The sequence below is a fragment of the Crocodylus porosus genome, unplaced genomic scaffold, assembly GCF_001723895.1.
Source record: "Crocodylus porosus isolate Cpor-Errol unplaced genomic scaffold, CroPor_comp1, whole genome shotgun sequence".
Lineage (NCBI taxonomy): Eukaryota > Metazoa > Chordata > Crocodylia > Crocodylidae > Crocodylus > Crocodylus porosus.
This window is the reverse complement of record NW_017728944.1, coordinates 3,466,420-3,485,262: the sequence shown is the minus strand read 5'-3', so window position 1 is coordinate 3,485,262 and position 18,843 is coordinate 3,466,420. Positions and strand designations below refer to the sequence as shown.

The window sequence follows — 18,843 nt, the reverse complement described above, 5'->3', positions numbered from 1 at the left end:
CAGAGGTACAAAACAACATGCTGATCTCAGTAGGTGTAAAAAGTAATATCCTCTGACGAATATGATGACAGTACTGATGAAGAATGTCTTGCATTTGAAAGCTTGTCTAACTCTGTCCCAACTATGCAGTTAGTCCAGTAAAAGAAATCACCCTAAGAAGTCCTTACCTGACTGGAGAAGAAACCTAGGAATGGTCATTCAAACACTGGAGGGTCCTGAATTTCTGAGAATTCTAAATCCCTTAGATTTTGAGAATGTGAATTATTTTTAAAATGGTGTATAGAATAAGCCCAAAATTAGGACCGGAAAGTAGAACACAAAAAGGACTAATTTATTCATATCAATAATCACACCTATGGGTGAGCTAATGAAAAAACAGATTTTCAATGTAAAAAGGTTAAGTTAGATTCACTCAAGTTCCATTATAAATAAAATACAATTCATTATGTATTTCTCAGTTACAGAAGCAGTATAATCAGGAGCCACACAAAAACTATGAGATTGGAACAATTTGAATAGTATAATTCGAGAATAATAAACATGCAGAAACTGTTGACTAGCAGTCTGCATTAAAGTTCGTCATTTTTCTTTCCCAGGAAGCAGCAATATCCATGTCAGAATTCCCAGAAAAGACATATCAATCGACTTGAGCTGCAAACATGCGATCTGCACCTGAATTTCTCCAACGTTCTCAAAGATTGGGGTGCGGCACCTTTTTTCCAGGTCCACCCTTTTTTAAAAGTATATTCTGCAACTGCAAGATACTGCATGCCTTGTGAGTCCAAGTTTGATGTTCAAGGCAGCAAGAAGAAAACAACGTACCCTGCCAATAAGCTTGACCAAGTTATGTTATAGTTAGACTTTATTTGAACACACACTATCTCCACTCAGCATTCAATGAATATGCATCTGATCAGGGTCCAGTATGTGTATAGAGTAAAATAAAGAAAAAAGATCATGAAAAAAACAACAAACTTCTCTCACCCTTTAAGCTTGCAAAGGAATGATTAAGACAATAAGTGAAAACAGACTGGAAAATCCTTTAGAAAGTCTGTGGCATTTTCCACAAGGGTGCCTGCTGAACCCCAGGTTTTTAGTTAAAGGGAATATGATCGCAGAGCCATTTGGGGTTAAATTGAGCCAAATAGCATGTCAATTTCAGCGTGTTATTGTTTCAAAGGGGTTACAGAACATTCTTCATTGTCAGAAGAGTTCGTCCAAACTTGTTTCTTAAGATACTGAAGTCTTGCTGTTATATAGATTTGGCAAGTTAGAAGGAACTATTAATCAGCCCTGTGGCAAGAGTGAGCCTTCATGGCTGAGATCCAGGCTCAGTTTGAAACATGCTTTCAAAACTTGGAAACATCTTGCCTTTTCCGATGACTGGGAGAGATGAATAAATGTTCTTGTGAGTGTGCATTCTCAGGGCCAGACTGTTAAGGGGTGGATCAGATAGATGGTGGTCTTTGCTCCCCATGCACACAGTCCTGTTTCTTCATGGTACAAGGTTGGGTGTTTCTTCAGTGCTGTATTAACAAGTCACCTGCACAGCCTTGGAAAAACCCTCTGTGAAACTAATTTGTTGCAACAGTTGATATGATCATAAACTAATCTGATAACTCCTGTTTCTTTTACTCCAATTTCTTTATGTAACCATGTCTAATTTCAACCACAAGAGTAGGCTGTTTTTTGGGGTTTTTTAAAATAAAGTACAGTTTCTATGTTGTTAAACAATAGATTTCATAGATTTCATAGACATTAGGGCTGGAAGGGACCTCAGAAGATCATCAAGTCCAACCCCCTGCCCAAAGGGCAGGAAGTCAGCTGGGGTCAATATATACAATGTTTGTTATTTCTACTATTAATAGTTTTATTTCAAGAAAAGTTTGGTGCTTCTGAAGTAAAGAATAGGAAAAGCTTCCCCTAAATCTCCTCACTTTCTCAGTACCCCTTAGGCTTCCTCTTTCTGTTCTTGATTCCCTGCAAATCACGGCCAATGCCACTCACTCCAGCTCTACACAATTCCAGGCTCTCTAATACTGCATCTGGAAGTTGTACCATTATTTGCTACTTCTTGTGCCCACTTGCCACTAAAAAATGACTGCTTTTATCTGAAGAATGGAAATTGTCAGACATATCATGGAAACTGTCAAACAAGCTTCCCAGGCCGAGGGAACAGGTATTCAGAGAAAAGTGTTACAGTTTCTTGTCCCCAACCCTTCTCTCTCTTTCCCCTCACACACAGAGCCACACACACGTGTGCACACATGCACATGCCTACCCACTTGTGTTAGAAAGTTCACAAATCTGGGTTCATAATGTCTGTGCAGCATGCAGCTGCATGTTTTTAATCAGTAGGATTTAGTCCAGAACATTGCACAATTCCACAACTGGAGAATAAATCTGAGGCTAGTGAATCTCAACAGAGAATTTCTAAGATGGAAAGAATTATGCCATTTATTTCCCTCCTTTTAGTATGGGACTAAAATCATTAAACAAATTTCCATGTATGCTCTTAAACTGTGATTTGAAAATCTCAAGTGCCATTAATTCCACCTTCCTTTTCAGAAGTGGGTTTCATATCCTACTTGATATTACTATTAAAAATGTTAATTGCTACATGAACTGAAATATCTTGTTTTATTTTAAATCCATTATTTTGACTTTTCTCAATGGTGGGAGCAATTTTTCCCCCGTCTTCTTCATAACAGCCTCTTAAGCGCACTAATCTTTTACTATGCCTCTGTTTCTGTTTACTTGACCATAACATTCAAATACACATTCAGTTGTTTTAGCTATTCACACTCTTTTCTTAACATTGATCTCTGTATGCTGAAACTCTCACACTCCAGGACAGTGTGTTTTATGTCTTAAACACTGAGGTTCCAAACTTTGAAATGATTCTGTGATCAGAACTGAAAAGACATCTGACTGGATTCCAGATTCTTGATTGTAATAAATCATAAGATAAGTAATGGATGGCTATAGGTACATTTTAGAGAAATGGTAGTTTCAATGTAACAAACTTCATTTTGGCAGATTTTTTTTCATATGATTGTAATAGTTTTCTGTTAATGCCTGAAGTGGGGTGTGATGGAACTTGCCTGTTTATTCTACTTCTGAGTGTAAAAGAAGTCAAACATAATCCAAGCGTCAGAACTGTAGCCTCAAGTAAAAACATTCACCCTGAATCGTAGCTTTTGTTTAATTGAATACAAAGCCCAAACCCTTGAGATGTGCAGCCAGCTGTGGTCACAAGTAATATTACATCTGGCCTCACCCTGAAGGGCCTAAGGGAGGAGAATATTTTTTGTGAGGAGGTTAGTGCGTCACACCCACTGCAAGAAGTATAAATGCAGCACCACTACAGTGAACAGACCTACTCTCTGATTCTGCATCTGCATAAGTAACTGTCACCAGATCCTTGACTGCTGTTACAATGGCTACTACCTTTATGCGGAGCTCCTCTTCTAGCTATGGTGGTGGTGGTCTGGGGTGTGGGGTTGGTGGTGGCGGCTCCTCTCGTGTTTCCTCTGTTCGAATGGGAGGATCTTACAGAGCTCCGACTATTCATGGGGGATCTGGTGGCAGGAACATTGCTGTGTCTTCTGCTAGGTATGCCTCCTCCATAGCAGGTGGATATGGTGGGGGCTTGGGTGGCGGCCTTGGTAGTGGATATAGTTCTGGTTTTGGTGGGGACTATGTAGGAAGTGCCTTTTATGGTGGCATTGGAGGAGGTGCTGGGGGTGGCTATGGAGGGGGTCTTGGTGGCTTTGACTTTGGTGGTGGCTTTGGTGGTGGCTTGGGTGGTGGTGATGGAGGCGTTCTCTCTGGAAATGAAAAGATAACGATGCAAAATCTGAATGATCGTCTGGCCTCATACTTGGACAAAGTACGAGCTCTGGAAGAGGCCAATGCTGACCTGGAGGTTAAAATCCGAGACTGGTATCAGAAGCAAGGTCCCACTAGCCCAGCCCAGGACTATAGTCCTTATTACAAGACAATTGAGGACCTCCGAGACAAGGTATGATGTTCATATTTAGAAGGCATTTTGATAATAGTTTGCTATAATTGCTGAATTGTGGATTCCAAGTTGTGCAACTCAATTAAAAATCATTAAAAAGCAATATTTTTTGCCAAGAGTTGTGTGTTGTGGATAGGCACACTGAGACAGAAAAGATAGGAACTGCTTTTCTTAATTTTTGTGAGTGAAAATCTTAGACTGAAAATAGAAGAGTTATTTACAGTGATTTGGCAGCTCTAACAGGTAATAAAGCATGACAGAATTCATTAAAAAGTATCAGTATATTGTTGAGAAGTCAAAGAATGTAAATATGATCAGAAACAGCTTGTAGCCCTAAGTAAGGAAACCTCCAAGGTAGAGATAAGGCAAGATCATGTTCTGCATAAATGTATTTGCCAGTTATGCCAGATGTAAAAGTACACACTATTTAACTTATGAGGACTATAAAGTTGGTACAAGAGTACTATAGTAGGAATGAACAACAAAAGAAAACTCATACTTATAAATGTCATGTTTATTTTGTGTTTATATGCATTTTTACCATCAGAACTATGCAGTGTAACAATGCACTTTCAATATCAATTCTTAGTCACATATTTTTTTTTTATCCTTAAAGATATTAGCACAAATATGACAGCAAATACAAGGGTCAAACATTGTTGCCATAAGATGCACATGAAGTGAAACAATGCATGGACAAGGTAGAGGAGGAAAATTAGGCTAGTTCCATTCAGACACACCCACCCTTGCTATGGGTTAAATTGGGAGTCTATTCTGCACTCAGTTCCCTGGTTTACATTTAGAATATGAATAATGTGTATCTTCTTTTGTTGCTTTCATAGAAATCCTGGAAATGCACAGAAATGATGAGAAATAGTGGCAATATGATAAAATGAGGTGTTGTAATCCATAATGTATGCTTTGCCAACCTAGATCCAGTCTTTCTCCTGTCTTTATTGATTTGCATGTCTCAGTAGCCATCTACTATCTACAACTGACACTGATATTTCACTATCATTTCCACCCCCATCCCCTGCCTCCCAATTGCAGATCCTTGCAGCTACCATTGACAATTCCAGAATAATTTTGGAGATTGACAACGCTCGGCTGGCTGCAGATGACTTCAGACTGAAGTAAGTAAATCTTATGCACTTTTATTCTCCAGTATTTTTTTTTCTGAAATTGAATATATATTCTTATTTAGTAGTAGAATTGAGAGTTTAGGGGTGGTATTTCCCCCCCTTACAATTACGAGAAAAAAATCTGGAAAAAATACTGATATGCTATAGTAAAAAAAGGAGATAAGATGTTATTAAAAATTGTATCAAGCTTTTCAATATGTTGTCCTCTTTAATTACAGCAAAGATCTTAACTTTCTGTCATAGTTTTCCTGTACTGGTCTTTCTCTAAAAAAATGAGCATCTAGATTTAACAGCAAACAAGTCTGAGCTTTGCTTTCAATATAGAGGGATAAATCTCTTTCTTATACCACTTCTTTCTCCTTGGGAATAGAAATTGAGAGAAAAGACAGAAAGGAAAGTCAATGGCTTACTGCATGCTTCTGAAGTTCTAAGACACTATTGATAACTGCAAATAAAAGTAACTGTTGTCAAGATGCCAAGGCACTCACACAACTACTTTCTCATGCACTGAAGTAAGCTCTAGGCTTAGCCTTTTTCTTTTAGTGCATGGGGTAAACTGCCTAATAGGCGCTTTTCTTCCTAAATGAGAGAACTGCAAATGAACTGAACTCTTCGTTACTCTCTTTTACAAATACTGTAAGCTGGCATCTACTGGTAACCCTTCTTAGATACTGCAAACCCATAAAGTTCAGATCTATCAGTATCTCCAAAATGGAGTAATTTCCAATGTACCACTCTCTTGATGCATTGTGACTGTGCATCTGTCTTGCATCTGAGGACTGATAAGATTGCCAAAACATCAAGTGACTTCGTGGTGTCACACAGAAAAATGGCAGTCATACTTTTATATATTGGCTTTCATACTTTCATATATCATTGTAACAGGGTGGCTTCCTTGTCAGGTCTCCGCCTACCACCCTGCTCCTGGGGTAACCACCTACTTCACTCTCCTGCCATGCCTTGATGGAAAAATATGAGAGTTGTTACTAAGGCGGGAGGCTAACCATTACTTGCACTGCTGACAAGTGCCTAATACCTGATCTGACCTCCCCTCCACAGGTCCCATGCCTTGCAGATGTTACTCTGGTGTTATTTCTCTGGCTTATGGCTTGGGCAAACTGGGCACACAGTTGTAGCTCTTGTCTACAGCCCTGGAGGGCCACTTACATGCCACCCCTCTCTCACTGGGGTCCCATTTACTCCACTGGCTCTCACCCAGCCTCTTTCATACTGCCTTTTCTCAGGGCCACACTCATCCCGCATGGCCTCACCCGGCTTTGGGCTTAGCTTTCCTTACCTCAGTCAGCCCTGGCACAGTCTGTTGGGTGTCCCCCGCTACCCTCACCTGAGTGTTGACTGAGTGATTCTACAACTATAGGCCTACTTCGCTCCTGGCCTCACCAGGTCACTATGCCTCCACTGGGCCTCCTCACTTGCCCACACTCATGAGACTGCTCTGCTCATTGTCCCTCTCACTCAAGGTCTTTCTTGCACCCCCAGGCTTTTCCCTGCTGCCCAGCCTGAGCTCTGCCTCAGGGCTCCTTAACAAGCCTGGGCTCCCCCTGCTCATTAGAACACCACCAGGGATGTGGGGCTGGGGTTATAAGGCACCCCAACCCACTTTTCACTGAGGCAGTAACTGACCTTGCATTTCCTGGGGGCTCCCATACCACTAGGAGCCCTACCAGACCACCCTTCCCTGGCAGGGTGCAGTTTTACGTTTTACCCAGGACAAAGGGTCACCTCCCCCGCATAGCCCCTGCCCTTACCTCCTGACTATGGCTGGAGCAGCCTCTCAGCCTGATGTTACCTCCTTCCTTCCGCAGCAAACTGTAGCCCAGCTTATATCACTGGGCTAAAATGGCTGCCCTCGTCAGGCACCTGGTTGCTACCTGTTTTCTGCCTTTATACAGTACAATCATATTTTAGAATTGGCGCAAAACATTTCTCATGTACTTTTTTTTAGATCTAGCCTCTTTCATCTTCCAAATAGACAATTTGTATTGTGTATTCCTGTTCCTTGCTCCCTACCCCCACCCACATTTCCTCGTTTTATAAAACTATGCATTTACATAGCATGTGCTTTCTAATATCTATTTTTTTTTCTTTAAACTGCAGATATGAGAATGAACTGTACCTTCGCCAGAGTGTTGAGGCTGACATCAATGGCCTGCGTAGGGTCCTGGATGAGCTGACCCTGGCCAGAGCTGATCTGGAGATGCAGATTGAGAACCTGAAGGAAGAACTGGCTTATCTCAAGAAGAACCATGAGGAGGTAAGTATTCTAAACAGCAGCTGTGGGAAACCATCCATCTTTAGAATTCACTTTGGGATAAAGGGGTATAAAAAGAGCTATTATTTCACAAGTGAATTGTTTAAAAGAATCTTCAAAGGAATGGGACAGACTACCTAAATTCTATGGAATCTCTGTTTTGAGAAGTTTTTAAGTGCAGGTGAGACAACCATCTCTGTCCTTGAGCAAGGCATAGACTAAAAGGCCCCCAGAAGTCTCTTCCAGTTCTTATTTTCTACGATTCCAAGATTCAGAAACAAGAAAATTATTTCCAAGCTTTCCCCACACAATCTTTTATTAAAATAAAAACATTAAGTGCACAGAGTAGCATCAGCTTATAGCAGTCATGGTAAGCCTATATCAATCATGGCACTGCGTTTAGAAATAGCAATGTTTGTTCACAGGATGTATGACCATAGGTTTGTCATCTCACTAAACTTTCTACATGAAAAGGAACTGATAAAGAACTCAACAGTTAAAATGCTGAGGTTATACTAATATGAAACAAACATATACTATGTTATTATTCTATGATAAAAATAAAAATGTCTAATGTTTCCAACTGTGTTGTACATATCACATCTGAGGATTGCCAATGGGAGAGTATAACCCACACATTTTTTCCTTGTTCTCCTGTCTTCCATGTCTGCAGGAAATGAGAGAATATAGCAACCAGATGACTGGAAAGGTCAGCGTAGAGATGGATGCTGCTCCTGGTGTTGACCTCACCAAGGTTTTGGCTGAGATGAGAGAGCAATACGAAGCACTGGCTGACAAGAATCGTAGAGAGGCTGAAGCCTGGTTCTTTACTAAGGTATAGCTATCTTAACAAACAAGTACTTGACCTACCACATCCTTACTACCCCAATTTTTGCAGATCAATCATCTTTTTTGTCCAAAAGAATTTCTACAATCTCTGAGAAACTACGTATCTTGACACTTCCCAAGTTTTTACGCATCCATCCTCTCTTCATTGTTAACCACCACTAAATCACTGCTTAGTATCAGCCTCAAAGCAAGCAGCAACTCTGAAGTGTTCAGTGAAGGTACTGCTTCTTTCATAGGTACTGTCGTTGCATTTCAGGAGCAGGCCAACAAAACAACCATTTGAAAAGCTTATCTATTAAAATGAGGATGAGCAACAAGATATTTGGTACAATACTTGTACAGATACCTCATCCTTAAACTCAGCTGTCAGGACATTCTCCCCTCCTTTTTGGAAACCCAAAAATTGTTAATTCATTTCACCTTTGTTTATCCATTGGGTTTGTTTTTCCTACAGACTGAGGAGCTGAACCGTGAAGTAGCCACCAGCACCGAACAGATACAGACCAGCAAGAGTGAGATGACGGAACTGAGACGCACACTCCAGGGCCTGGAGATCGAGCTCCAGTCCCAGCTCAGCATGGTAAGGGGCTGTGCCTGGGCGCATAAATCACTCCTCTTTCTGCCCCTTTCCTGTCCCTCTGTGGAAGGCAGCCCATTTTGATTTGTGTTTTATTTTAGAAAGCTGGGTTGGAAGCCAGCTTGGCAGATACAGAAGCCCGATACTGTGCCCAGCTGGCACAGATCCAAGCCATAATCAGCAGTGTGGAGGAGCAGCTGGCTGAACTCCGATGTGACATGGAACGGCAGAATCAAGAATATAAGATGCTTCTGGACATCAAGACCCGTCTGGAGCAGGAGATTGCCACATATCGTCGGCTGTTGGATGGACAGGACTCCCAGTACGTAACTATGTTCAACCCTCACCCCCTCCTCCTCCCTCCAATGGCATTCACATAATTTTAATGGCATATTTTGTAACAGTAATACAGGGACACAGTGGGAGAGAAATTAAGGTGTTTCATTATAGATCCAGAGGCATGAGTTTGACCTTCAGCCCGGACTCACCCAGCTTAAGGCTTTACTTAGTTGACCATGCTATAAATGGGCAGTCATCTGGGCTGGGGAGTTAAAAGTAGCTGGATGTGATTTAAGCCACAATCCTCTCCTATGTGCTGTTGGCTGCAGAAACTGGTGTGTTTTAACCACAATAGCCCAATGGGACACCTAGGCTCAGACAGACTTTTCTGCATGTCTGATGGTACTTTCAAACTAATGAGGTGAAGTTGAGCCAAGACTACCACAGATTATTATTATATTGATTGGGTACCTGGCCTTTGGTAAACTGCCAGTAGATGCCCAGGAAAACCCCAGGAGCTTCTGAGGCCCAAGGCAATCTTCCAAATTGAACGAGCTGATAATTACACCATTTCTAATGAAAATGGCAATGCCCTCATATTGACTAGGATATTGTAACAAGGTAATATAATACCTCTTGTCAGGCTTTCTGCCTAAAACGATCTGTAGAAGTCTCTTCTTACTACTTATTTAAAACTCTCCTTCTTTTGCACACAGAGTTGTAAGTATGCATGTATGTACCCATATTACGGTTTAAAACAAGCTTATTTCACCTGCTACAGACTCCTTCCATCTCTAATCCATCAACATCATTATCTTTAATGCTATTCAGAGTTTTTGCTTACACTGAAACACTACTTTGAGAAGAAACTAAGCTCCTTTGTTTTTATTTTTGCAATAATGAAAATTAGGAGAAGTAAAAGTAATATATAGAAAAAAATATATATATATACACCTCTCTCAAGAATGGGACAGGAATTGACTAGACTGACTGCTGCTTTCATTCCTTATCATGACTGGACTGAGCCTTTGGAACATATGAAAGAGGATAGGGAATAAGATCTGTAACAAGAGGGTGTGTCTACACAAGATACTAGTGGCACTGTGGCAAGAAAAAACTGCTAAAGTCCTAATGCACAGTAGAATTAGTCTACTGCCCATTAGTGGCACTTAAAAAGTGTGCGCCAGCACTAATGGGCAGTAGATCCAATTACAGTGCATTAAGTTTAGAACCTGTACCTGCACCTGTAATTACAGGTACTAAACTTAATGCACTGTAATTATGGTGCCTTAATGAACATGCCCCAAGACATTATAACTGCCAAAAGGTCAACTAAAAGGTACGTATTTTAAAGGCCCTCCAGTTTGCAAATGCAAGGATAATCACATTTCAACTTTTTATGCAAAATGTGCATGTTTCAAATCAAAGGCTATTCAGCCTTTAGACCAGATCAGTGATTCACTGCTCAGTTACATTGCAACCCATTAATTGATTATCTCTTCTCTTTGGCAGGCTATCAGGATCAGGATGGACTCCTAAGGATGGTAAGGAAGATTCTGAAATAGTGGGGAGGGAGAGGAATAAAATGGATTGAGTAGTAGTCTGAATGGAATTGGCATAATAGAATCAAGCCATTTCACCCTTTATAGACTAGTGGGATTGTTGTTAATCACTCATCTTTCTGGACATGAGTCATACTTTCCCCATAAACCTTCAGTCTTAGGTCCAGCATATGTATAGTTTATTTTCCCTTAAGTGTGCTCTGGGAAGTTGGTAAGCACCTGATCACATGTGCAACAGAGCTTTATCTGAAGATTTATGCAACATTAAGGGGCCCTTGAATTTCCTTATGAGAACTGACCAGCATAGCCAGTTTTCATAAGGAAATTATACATCCTTTGTGTCAACTCTGTGGCCATGCTATTTTAGGAGGATTTACCATGAAGGGGAGAAGTAGGATGAGAAAAGAAAAGATGTAGAGGCAGCTGTGTGGACAAGTGGGAAACACTTCCAAAGAGGGGATTCTTCAATGTTGTAATTGTTCTTTTCTTTCCTCTTTATCACAGCAGCATTTAGCAGCAGCAGCAGCAAAGTTCGCATCAGCGTAGAAGATTCAGTAGATGGAAAAGTAGTTTCCCATGACAGGAAATACTGAATCCATTCACCCACAAATGACCACCTGTCCAGCACCAGTTTAAAACACAGCAGTCATCTGAGAGGGCTGCAGGAAATACTTCCTGATACAATCAAAAGGAACCTGTTCGGCATGCACATTAGAAAACACTAAAAAGAAATGTTAATTCCTGTTTCTAGCAGTCACAACAGTCAAACTGAAAAACATGCAACAGCTTGGTGTCTTTCCTTAGCATTTATTTTCTTTTTCTACCATTATTATCTGTGCTTACAGCCCAGGGATAAAGGGCTTATTTTACTACAGCAGCTTTATTGTACCATATCAATGAAACTAATAAAGTTTCTTTCCTGTCTTATGCAAAAATTGAGTTTTTGTTTAGACTTTTTCATTATCAGCAGCTTGGTTTTGTGAGTTAGGTGTGCCTTTCCTCTCATGTGTTCAGCTCAATCCAAACTGAATGAATATCTAACCTTCCTTTGTTATACAGCTGGCTGCAATTAAACCTCTAAATCAAGACAGGAATTGTTGAGATAAGTAATTACATGCACTATAAAATGATCAACATAAGCAGCATCGCCACTAATAATAAGTAAATGGGCAGAAGTAAAACCCAGCTTGATCCTACTTGGAATTATACAGTTTATACACATGGAGAAAGCCATCTGAAAATAGAAGTATTGACCAGGAATGTGAAACCTGGAGAGCAGGGAAGCTAGAAGACGGTAACAAGAGAGAATGGCAAAGTAGATGTAAGCGGAAATACGATTTGGAAGCAATGTTTCAATGAGGCTCCAAACCCTGGAGTGAGAGTGATCTCTTGAAGCACAGTACTTACACCTATAAAATTAAGACTGTGTCTGGGCTTTACTTGCAGGGGGAGTGCATCTACATGGACTATTAAGGTGATATAATAAACTCTGGTGCAGTTTGCTCTGGAGTCAGCTGCTCCTGGGCACACTGTCTGTATGTGTGCCCAAGACGGCAGCAGTTTGAGCAGGTGCAGAGCAGCCCTGGGCTAGCAGCAGGCTCAGAGAGTCAGCCCCATGCCCTGGTTGGCAGCATTAGGCAGCAGAGGGGCTGGCTGGGGCACTAGGGTGCTAAAGTATGGAGCTAGCCAGCCCTAGCCAGCTTCTGTCACCATCTACACAAGCTTTTTGTTGCACTTAATTAATCTGCCGTAAGATAGTTCTGTCCCTGACAGTACTGTTTTATGGTGGAGTCAGTTAATTTACTATGCCCTAATAACAGTGCATGTGTAGACCAGTGACACTTTACTGTGGAGGTAAATTAGTCAACTCCTCAATAAAGCACGTGTGTAAATGCACCTGGGGACAGTTTAGTGAAAGAGAGATACTCACTATGTGAAGGGATCCAGAGAGGAATAACATAAGTGATTTAGGGACTGGGCACAAAAAATTATGAGAAATGAGGCAAACATCTATGCCAGGGGTCGGCAACCCCTGGCAAGTGTGCCAACCACGGCACGTGAGGCCATTTTGCTTGGCACACCATGGCCAGTTGAAGAATATACAACTGGAAGAAAATCAAACATATACGGTTTACTATATGGTTTTGAAAGATAAAAGAATTTGGTAACAGACCATTGTCTGCAGAACTTTTGTCACTGAAGTTGTACTTTACCAGTTAAAGTTGATGAGATGGAGAGAAGGGTGTTCTTTCCTTGATGCTGAGGTTCAGGAGTATTCACACTTTCTGTCCTCTCTTCCTCATTTATTACATTCTTTCTGGAGTTAAAAATAGCTTAATTAGTTGGAAATTAGCTGAAATTAGTGGGAAATAAAATTTGATTTCCCAGAGGGTAGACTGGGCTAACTGATTCCCTTGACTGAGCCCTTACATACTATGCTATGGAGCCTGAATAAGGGGGTATTGGCAGTATAAATCTGCTCTATCTACTGAACAATCTTTTTACTCCCTGTAAAAGAACAAAGGGACACTTACCTTAGTATTTCTGCCAGAGCATATACAGGACAAGCCCTTTAGGGAAGGAATGTAGGGAGGCTTTATACACTCTGTTTTTTTAAAGCAAGGTTAGTAAGCACAATATTCTGAAGTCAGTATAGCCAATACAGACTTATTTTTTCTCATCTTCTGTTTGTTCAGGCAGTGCAGTTTTCTCTGCTAGGTACAAAAAAACCCAGTCATAAGAATAGGTATGTATGCTATGCTGGATTATAATAGACAATGTTTGCTGGCTCAAAGCAAATTTTAATTCAAGGGAAACAGTGAAAATAAGGTTTAGCTGATATGATGAGATGTGAAGGGTACAAAAATTAAGAGCAGCCTCTTTTAATTCCAAATACCAGTTTTATTGGTGAATTCATGTTTACAGCCATAAGTGATTGGGGGGGGGGCACATCCCTCCTGCCCCCTGGGATTGGCCACTGCCAGCATTTGTGGGCAGTTGCCACTTACCACCACCTCCCTACCACCAATACTGCTGCAGCCACCTGCAGGTGATCCCTGCTTGGCTTGCCCTCACCTCTGACGTCACCACGGCTGCCTGCCTATCCTCCCCTGTTTGAATTGCAGTGGTCCTCACTTGCTGCCACCATGCAACTGCCCCCTGTGGGCAGTTGCTGCCCCCCTGCAGCCTCCAGAGGCATGAGTTGTTCATGTTTACAGCCAAAGTAAAAATAATAAAAGCAGTCTTTTCAAGCAGGTTTTTTAACAAGAACATAAACAATAATGAATTGAATAAAAATGGAAGACATTAAAAGAAAAAATCTTTTAAACTAAGCAGGAAAATGTATAAGTATTGCAAGTAAATATGCTGCCATTTTGCAATTCAAATAGCAGTGATATAGGGCACCTATACACATGCATTGAGGCTGCTCTGATGTGCTGGAATTCCAGCATGTCCGAGTGGACTCAATTACTAAAGTCTGCTGGAGTGTGGTAATTACCATGCTTTAGCAGACCCCAGCATCATGTGTATCAGTGTCCCCACTCTGAAAAATGGTGGCGGGGGTGCTTTAACTAAAGCTTGTTGAATGAGCTCTAGTTAAAGCACCCCTACTACCATTTTTCAGCACAGGGAGGCTGATACATGTGATGCTCTGGGCACTTTAATTAGACTGGCTCTTGGAGCACATGTATAAACACCTGTAATGCCCACTCTTCATTTGGCAGAGGCCAGAGAAGTGGCAGTGGATGAGGGGACTGGACTTCATAGCCCAGAAAGCCCCTTTTCCACTCCTATATTCCTGTGTAGTTTAGTTTGTCAGAAAGCTGAAAGAATTCCCCACTGTGGGTCAAGCGTTGTAAAACATTCCTTGCTTCACACTTGAGAGCAGTGATTCAAATATCTATCCTACAAATGGAAATCTGATTGCATGATGTGTAGATGCACCCAAAGCTAGCTAGGTTGGGTATCAATAGCAGGCAAGCTGTTGTTGTTGGCAATCCCTTGATTTGAGGCTGATCTTTACCACAGCTTATTGACGGGTCTTGAGGAAAATTAAGTCCAATCATTGAGCCACACACCTGTTCGCAGAGGTTGCAGTTTTATCCTCAGGGGAGGATAGGCCATAGGCCAGGATTTATCTCCTTTACCTTCCTCCACACTCTCTTCTTTGCTTCAAGGGTGAGACGCTTTACCTTGAAATGTGAAGCTGCTTGTTTGAGGTGGCAGCACCATTGGAGTTGGTCAGCAGCCAGTTCCTCCCAAGTCTTGATATCAATAGACATTTTCTTGAGGTATGCCTTCAACATATCCTTGTAGTGTTTCCTCTGCCCACCAGGAGATCTCAAGCCATTACTGAGCTGGGAATAGAGCACTTGTTTTGGGAACTGATACTTAGGCATCTGCACACAATGTCCAGTCCAGCAAAGTTGGTGCTTGAGGATCACTGACTCAATGCTGTTAACATATGCAACAGCAAGGATGTTGATGTTTGTGAGGTGATCTTCCCATTTGATGTGGAAGATTTTCCAGAGGCATCAATGGTGATACCTTTCCAGGTTCCTGAGATGACAGTTGTAGGTCATCTATGTTGTCCATCCATAGAAGAGAGTTGGGATGATGACTGCACTGTATACCTGGATCTTGGCGTCTTTCCAGAGACTACAATAAATAAAGACATGCCAAAATGATTTCCCAAAGGAGGTACTTGTCTACCAGATCCTGTGCTGGATCTCCTCATCAATGCTCAGTCTCTGAGAGAGGTGGCTACTGAGGTAGGGGAAGTGCTCAACTACCTTCAGGATTTTTCCCTCCATGGTAATTTGGGGCAGGGGTTCAAATTCATAGTCTTGGGAAGGCTGATAGAGCACCTTAGTCTTCTTAATGTTGAGACAGAAGGCTAAAGTTCAATAGGCTTTTATAAAAAGATCCAGTGCAGTCTGGAGGTTTTCCTCTGTCCATGCAAGAATAGTGCAATTGTTGACATATTGAAGGTCAAGTATGGTAGTTTTGAGTACTTTGGCCTTTGGTCAAAAATGCTGCAGATTGAAGAACCCTCCATCCATTCAGTATTCAATGTTAATTCCAGACTGAAGGTGGTCTTAATGAAAACAAAGATGACTAAAAAAAATGGAGAACAGAAATGGGGCAATGACGCATGCAATGACCCCAGTTCAGATAACAAACAAATCTATCTCTGATCCGCTACATAGAGTGGTTACATTCTTAGCTACTGGTACCTGAGCTCCCTAGCTTAAAGCTCTGTCAGGTAGACCTACATGTGCTGAAATCAAACATCTCTAACTGAAATGGTGAGACTGTTTAAAAAGGAAAAGTGCTAGAGAAGCAGATGGCATACCACTGCATGATATTAAACATCCTTATGCTGTTTCTCAAGGGAGCATAAGGATATTTAGGGAGCAATGGAAAATGGACAGACAACTGCCCCTGTATGTGGGTACAGTGAACAAATGGAATATGAAAGACTGAAAAGATACTGAGAAATCTGGGGTATTCAATCAGGAGTAGATAACTCATCAGAAAGAAATGCATGTGGAAAATACTACTGTAGGAATCGCCACATTGAAGCAGACCCAGTGGCCTACCTATTGCAGAATGATTCATCAGTGTTCTCTGCATGAAACATCATGGGTAAGCCAAAAAAAATCCATAATGCATAATGGTACAAGTACAGTGCGGTAGCTTGGGCTGTTGGGGATAAGCATTAAGAACTCCAACCTGACCTCCACTGATAACTGCCATGGCCCAAAAAGGTAACTGATAACATTTTCTTAACCCTGCAATTGCATTTTCTTCTGCTTATGTAAAATTATACCTAAACAACTCACCTGCACGTAAAGTTATAATAAAAAGCAAAACTTCTGTTATAAACTCATATAAATAACATATTAGCTTGTAATGTACAGCTATTTATGGTAAGCCAAGAGTCTACTCCTAGAAAAAATCAGAGACTGTCAAGGGAAACAAGAATTTATCTATCCCAACACTTGCCTGATTGTTTTAAGTATTTATTGTAACTACTCAAGTATCTCAACTCATTTCTTGGCTAAGATATTGAAAAATAGTTTCAAGAACAACACTCATTGTAAAGGCCTTCCTTTGGGTTTTTAATAAGAGTAGTTTATAAAATATCAAAGAATTGTTCATAGAAAATTAGGGTTGGAAAGGACCTCAAAGCAGAATCAGACTGAACTATATGATCCAGCCAAAGCTTTGTCTAGCTGCGTCTTAAAAATCTGCAGGGATGGAGATTCCACCATCACTCTGGCTAACCTGTTCCAGTGCTTTACTAATCTCCCAGTGAGAAAGTTCTTCCTAATATCTAACCTAAATTTCCTGTTGCTCCTTCTTCTGTTGTCTGCCACCAGTGACAACAGTCTAGCTCCATTCTCTTTTATTATATATGTAAAATGGAGTTATATGCATAAAGCTACCACTTTTTAAATGGAAGGAGTTAAAGGAAATAAATTAACAAAAGTTAGGTTAATTGTAGATCAACTAGGATAGGGTGTGTACAATTATGGAGAATTCCAAAAAAACTGTTGTTAGCAACTCTAGCCCATTTTTAAAATAAAGTGCATAGTAAAAACAGGTAATTATAGTCTGGAATTACATCATTTAAACTGAGCTATGACACATAATGAAAACCCTGCATTTATCCAAATATTACATGATGTCTCTTGGCAGACTAACAACCACCAACTGTGCATCACTAGTTGTAAATTCAAACCAATAAGTAAGAGGAAACAAGGAGTTTTGTGATATTGACTTTATTGTTCAGTAACATCTGCATAGAATAGCTTGAATAATGAAGCACTCTGCATATACAATCCAATGCTCTCTCTGCTTAGTAGCATGTCTTTGATATTGATTGGGCACATCTACATGTGCATTAATGCTCCACTGTTATGGCACATTAAGTTTAGTGCCTATTATAACAAGTACTAACTCAATTTGGAGTAACTGGTGCTACTGTGCAGTAGTGCCTCTGCATGGTCTTTTAGTGACATTAATGTGCAGTAGACTAATTCTACTTTGCATTAGCATGGCTTTTGCCATGATGCACTAATGCACAGTAGAAGTAATTTACTGTGCATTTAGTGTCTCATGTAGATATGCCCACTGTGTAGCAGGCTTTATGGAGTTAAACCATATAGGTACAGTATAATAGCAGGGGACCCAAGATTATCAGGGGAGCCACATCAGGGTCAAAACTTCAGGGATGGTAGCCCCTGCAGAGGCCACAAATCCTGCCAAGTTTCAAGGAGATAGGTGCAGGAGTTTGGGGGAAACTACCTCAAGCTGCAGACAAGCAAAACTCTTGACTGTCTGTGTTAAGGTGCAGCAGGGTGAAAGCTGCAGGCTGGCCTGCTAGCCCCTGCTGAGGCCATGAAGCCTGCCAGCTTTCAAGGAGATATGTGTGGGGACTTCTGCATTCTGGGGCCCTGCACCTCTGGCTACTGACAGGCAAACTTATGACATGGGTGCTTGTGCAACTGTGTCTGTCTTGGGGCACAGGAGTGGTGGTGGGGGGAACTACTGCAAGTCTGGCTGCTAGGCTCTGCTGCGACCACAAAGCCTGCCAGCTGTTAAGGAGTTAGGTGCAGGGGGGTTCTGGGCCCCTGCACCCCAAGCTGCTGACAAGCAAAGCTCATTACATGAGTGCAACTGACTGTCTCTGCCTTGGGGCAGAACCAGTTCCTGGCTCTGTATTGATTCTTTCTTCTCCTTAGTCTGTGGTTTTGTAGGTGTTAATCGTTGTTCATTAACTTGTTATCCTCACTAGCTACTGTGTATTGAGCTGGTTCCTGAGTGAATCATGATTTTGATTGGCAAAACAACAGCTTAGCAGCCAGGCCTGCAGTAGTTTCCCCAACCCCCACTCCCCACGTGCCCCAAGAAAGACACAGTTACACAAGCACCCATGAAAAAAAAGTTGACAAAAATGATTCAGATTTAACAAAGAATCAACAAACTACTTCAACAATGAATATCTCAACAATAACCACCTTTAAGTTTAAAAAAAAAAGTGAGATAAATTACTTTTCACAAATACTTCACAGCTGGAGGAAATAAATCCTTTTCAGTGAAAAAAATGAAATTAAAGAGGTAAGGGAAGG

The 18,843-nt window shown here is 41.1% G+C and overlaps 1 protein-coding gene across 2 annotated transcripts; it reads left to right on the top strand.

Annotated features, from left to right (window-relative positions):
- Window positions 1-3,379: 3,379 nt before the first annotated feature.
- LOC109320326 (keratin, type I cytoskeletal 15-like) lies at window positions 3,380-11,642 on the top strand. Of its 2 annotated transcripts, none has more exons than XM_019550375.1 (8): window positions 3,380-4,024; window positions 5,075-5,157; window positions 7,285-7,441; window positions 8,112-8,273; window positions 8,742-8,867; window positions 8,966-9,186; window positions 10,656-10,687; window positions 11,213-11,642. In XM_019550375.1, the coding sequence occupies exons 1-8, from the start codon at window positions 3,440-3,442 to the stop codon at window positions 11,296-11,298; spliced, it is 1,452 nt and encodes a 483-aa protein (XP_019405920.1). In that variant the 5' UTR covers window positions 3,380-3,439; the 3' UTR covers window positions 11,299-11,642. The 2 variants fall into 2 exon arrangements, with proteins under 2 accessions (XP_019405920.1, XP_019405919.1); XM_019550374.1 differs by having other exon boundaries at window positions 3,381-4,024; window positions 11,210-11,642.
- The last annotated feature ends 7,201 nt before the right edge of the window (window positions 11,643-18,843 follow it).

Bases quoted from the DNA above. Each gene is read 5' to 3' on its own strand.
- LOC109320326 (XM_019550374.1), top strand. From the start codon at position 3,440: ATGGCTACTACCTTTATGCGGAGCTCCTCTTCTAGCTATGGTGGTGGT. The intron at 8,274-8,741 runs GTATAGCTATCT...TTTTTCCTACAG, and splicing joins AAGCCTGGTTCTTTACTAAG to ACTGAGGAGCTGAACCGTGA. The intron at 9,187-10,655 runs GTACGTAACTAT...TCTCTTTGGCAG, and splicing joins TTGGATGGACAGGACTCCCA to GCTATCAGGATCAGGATGGA.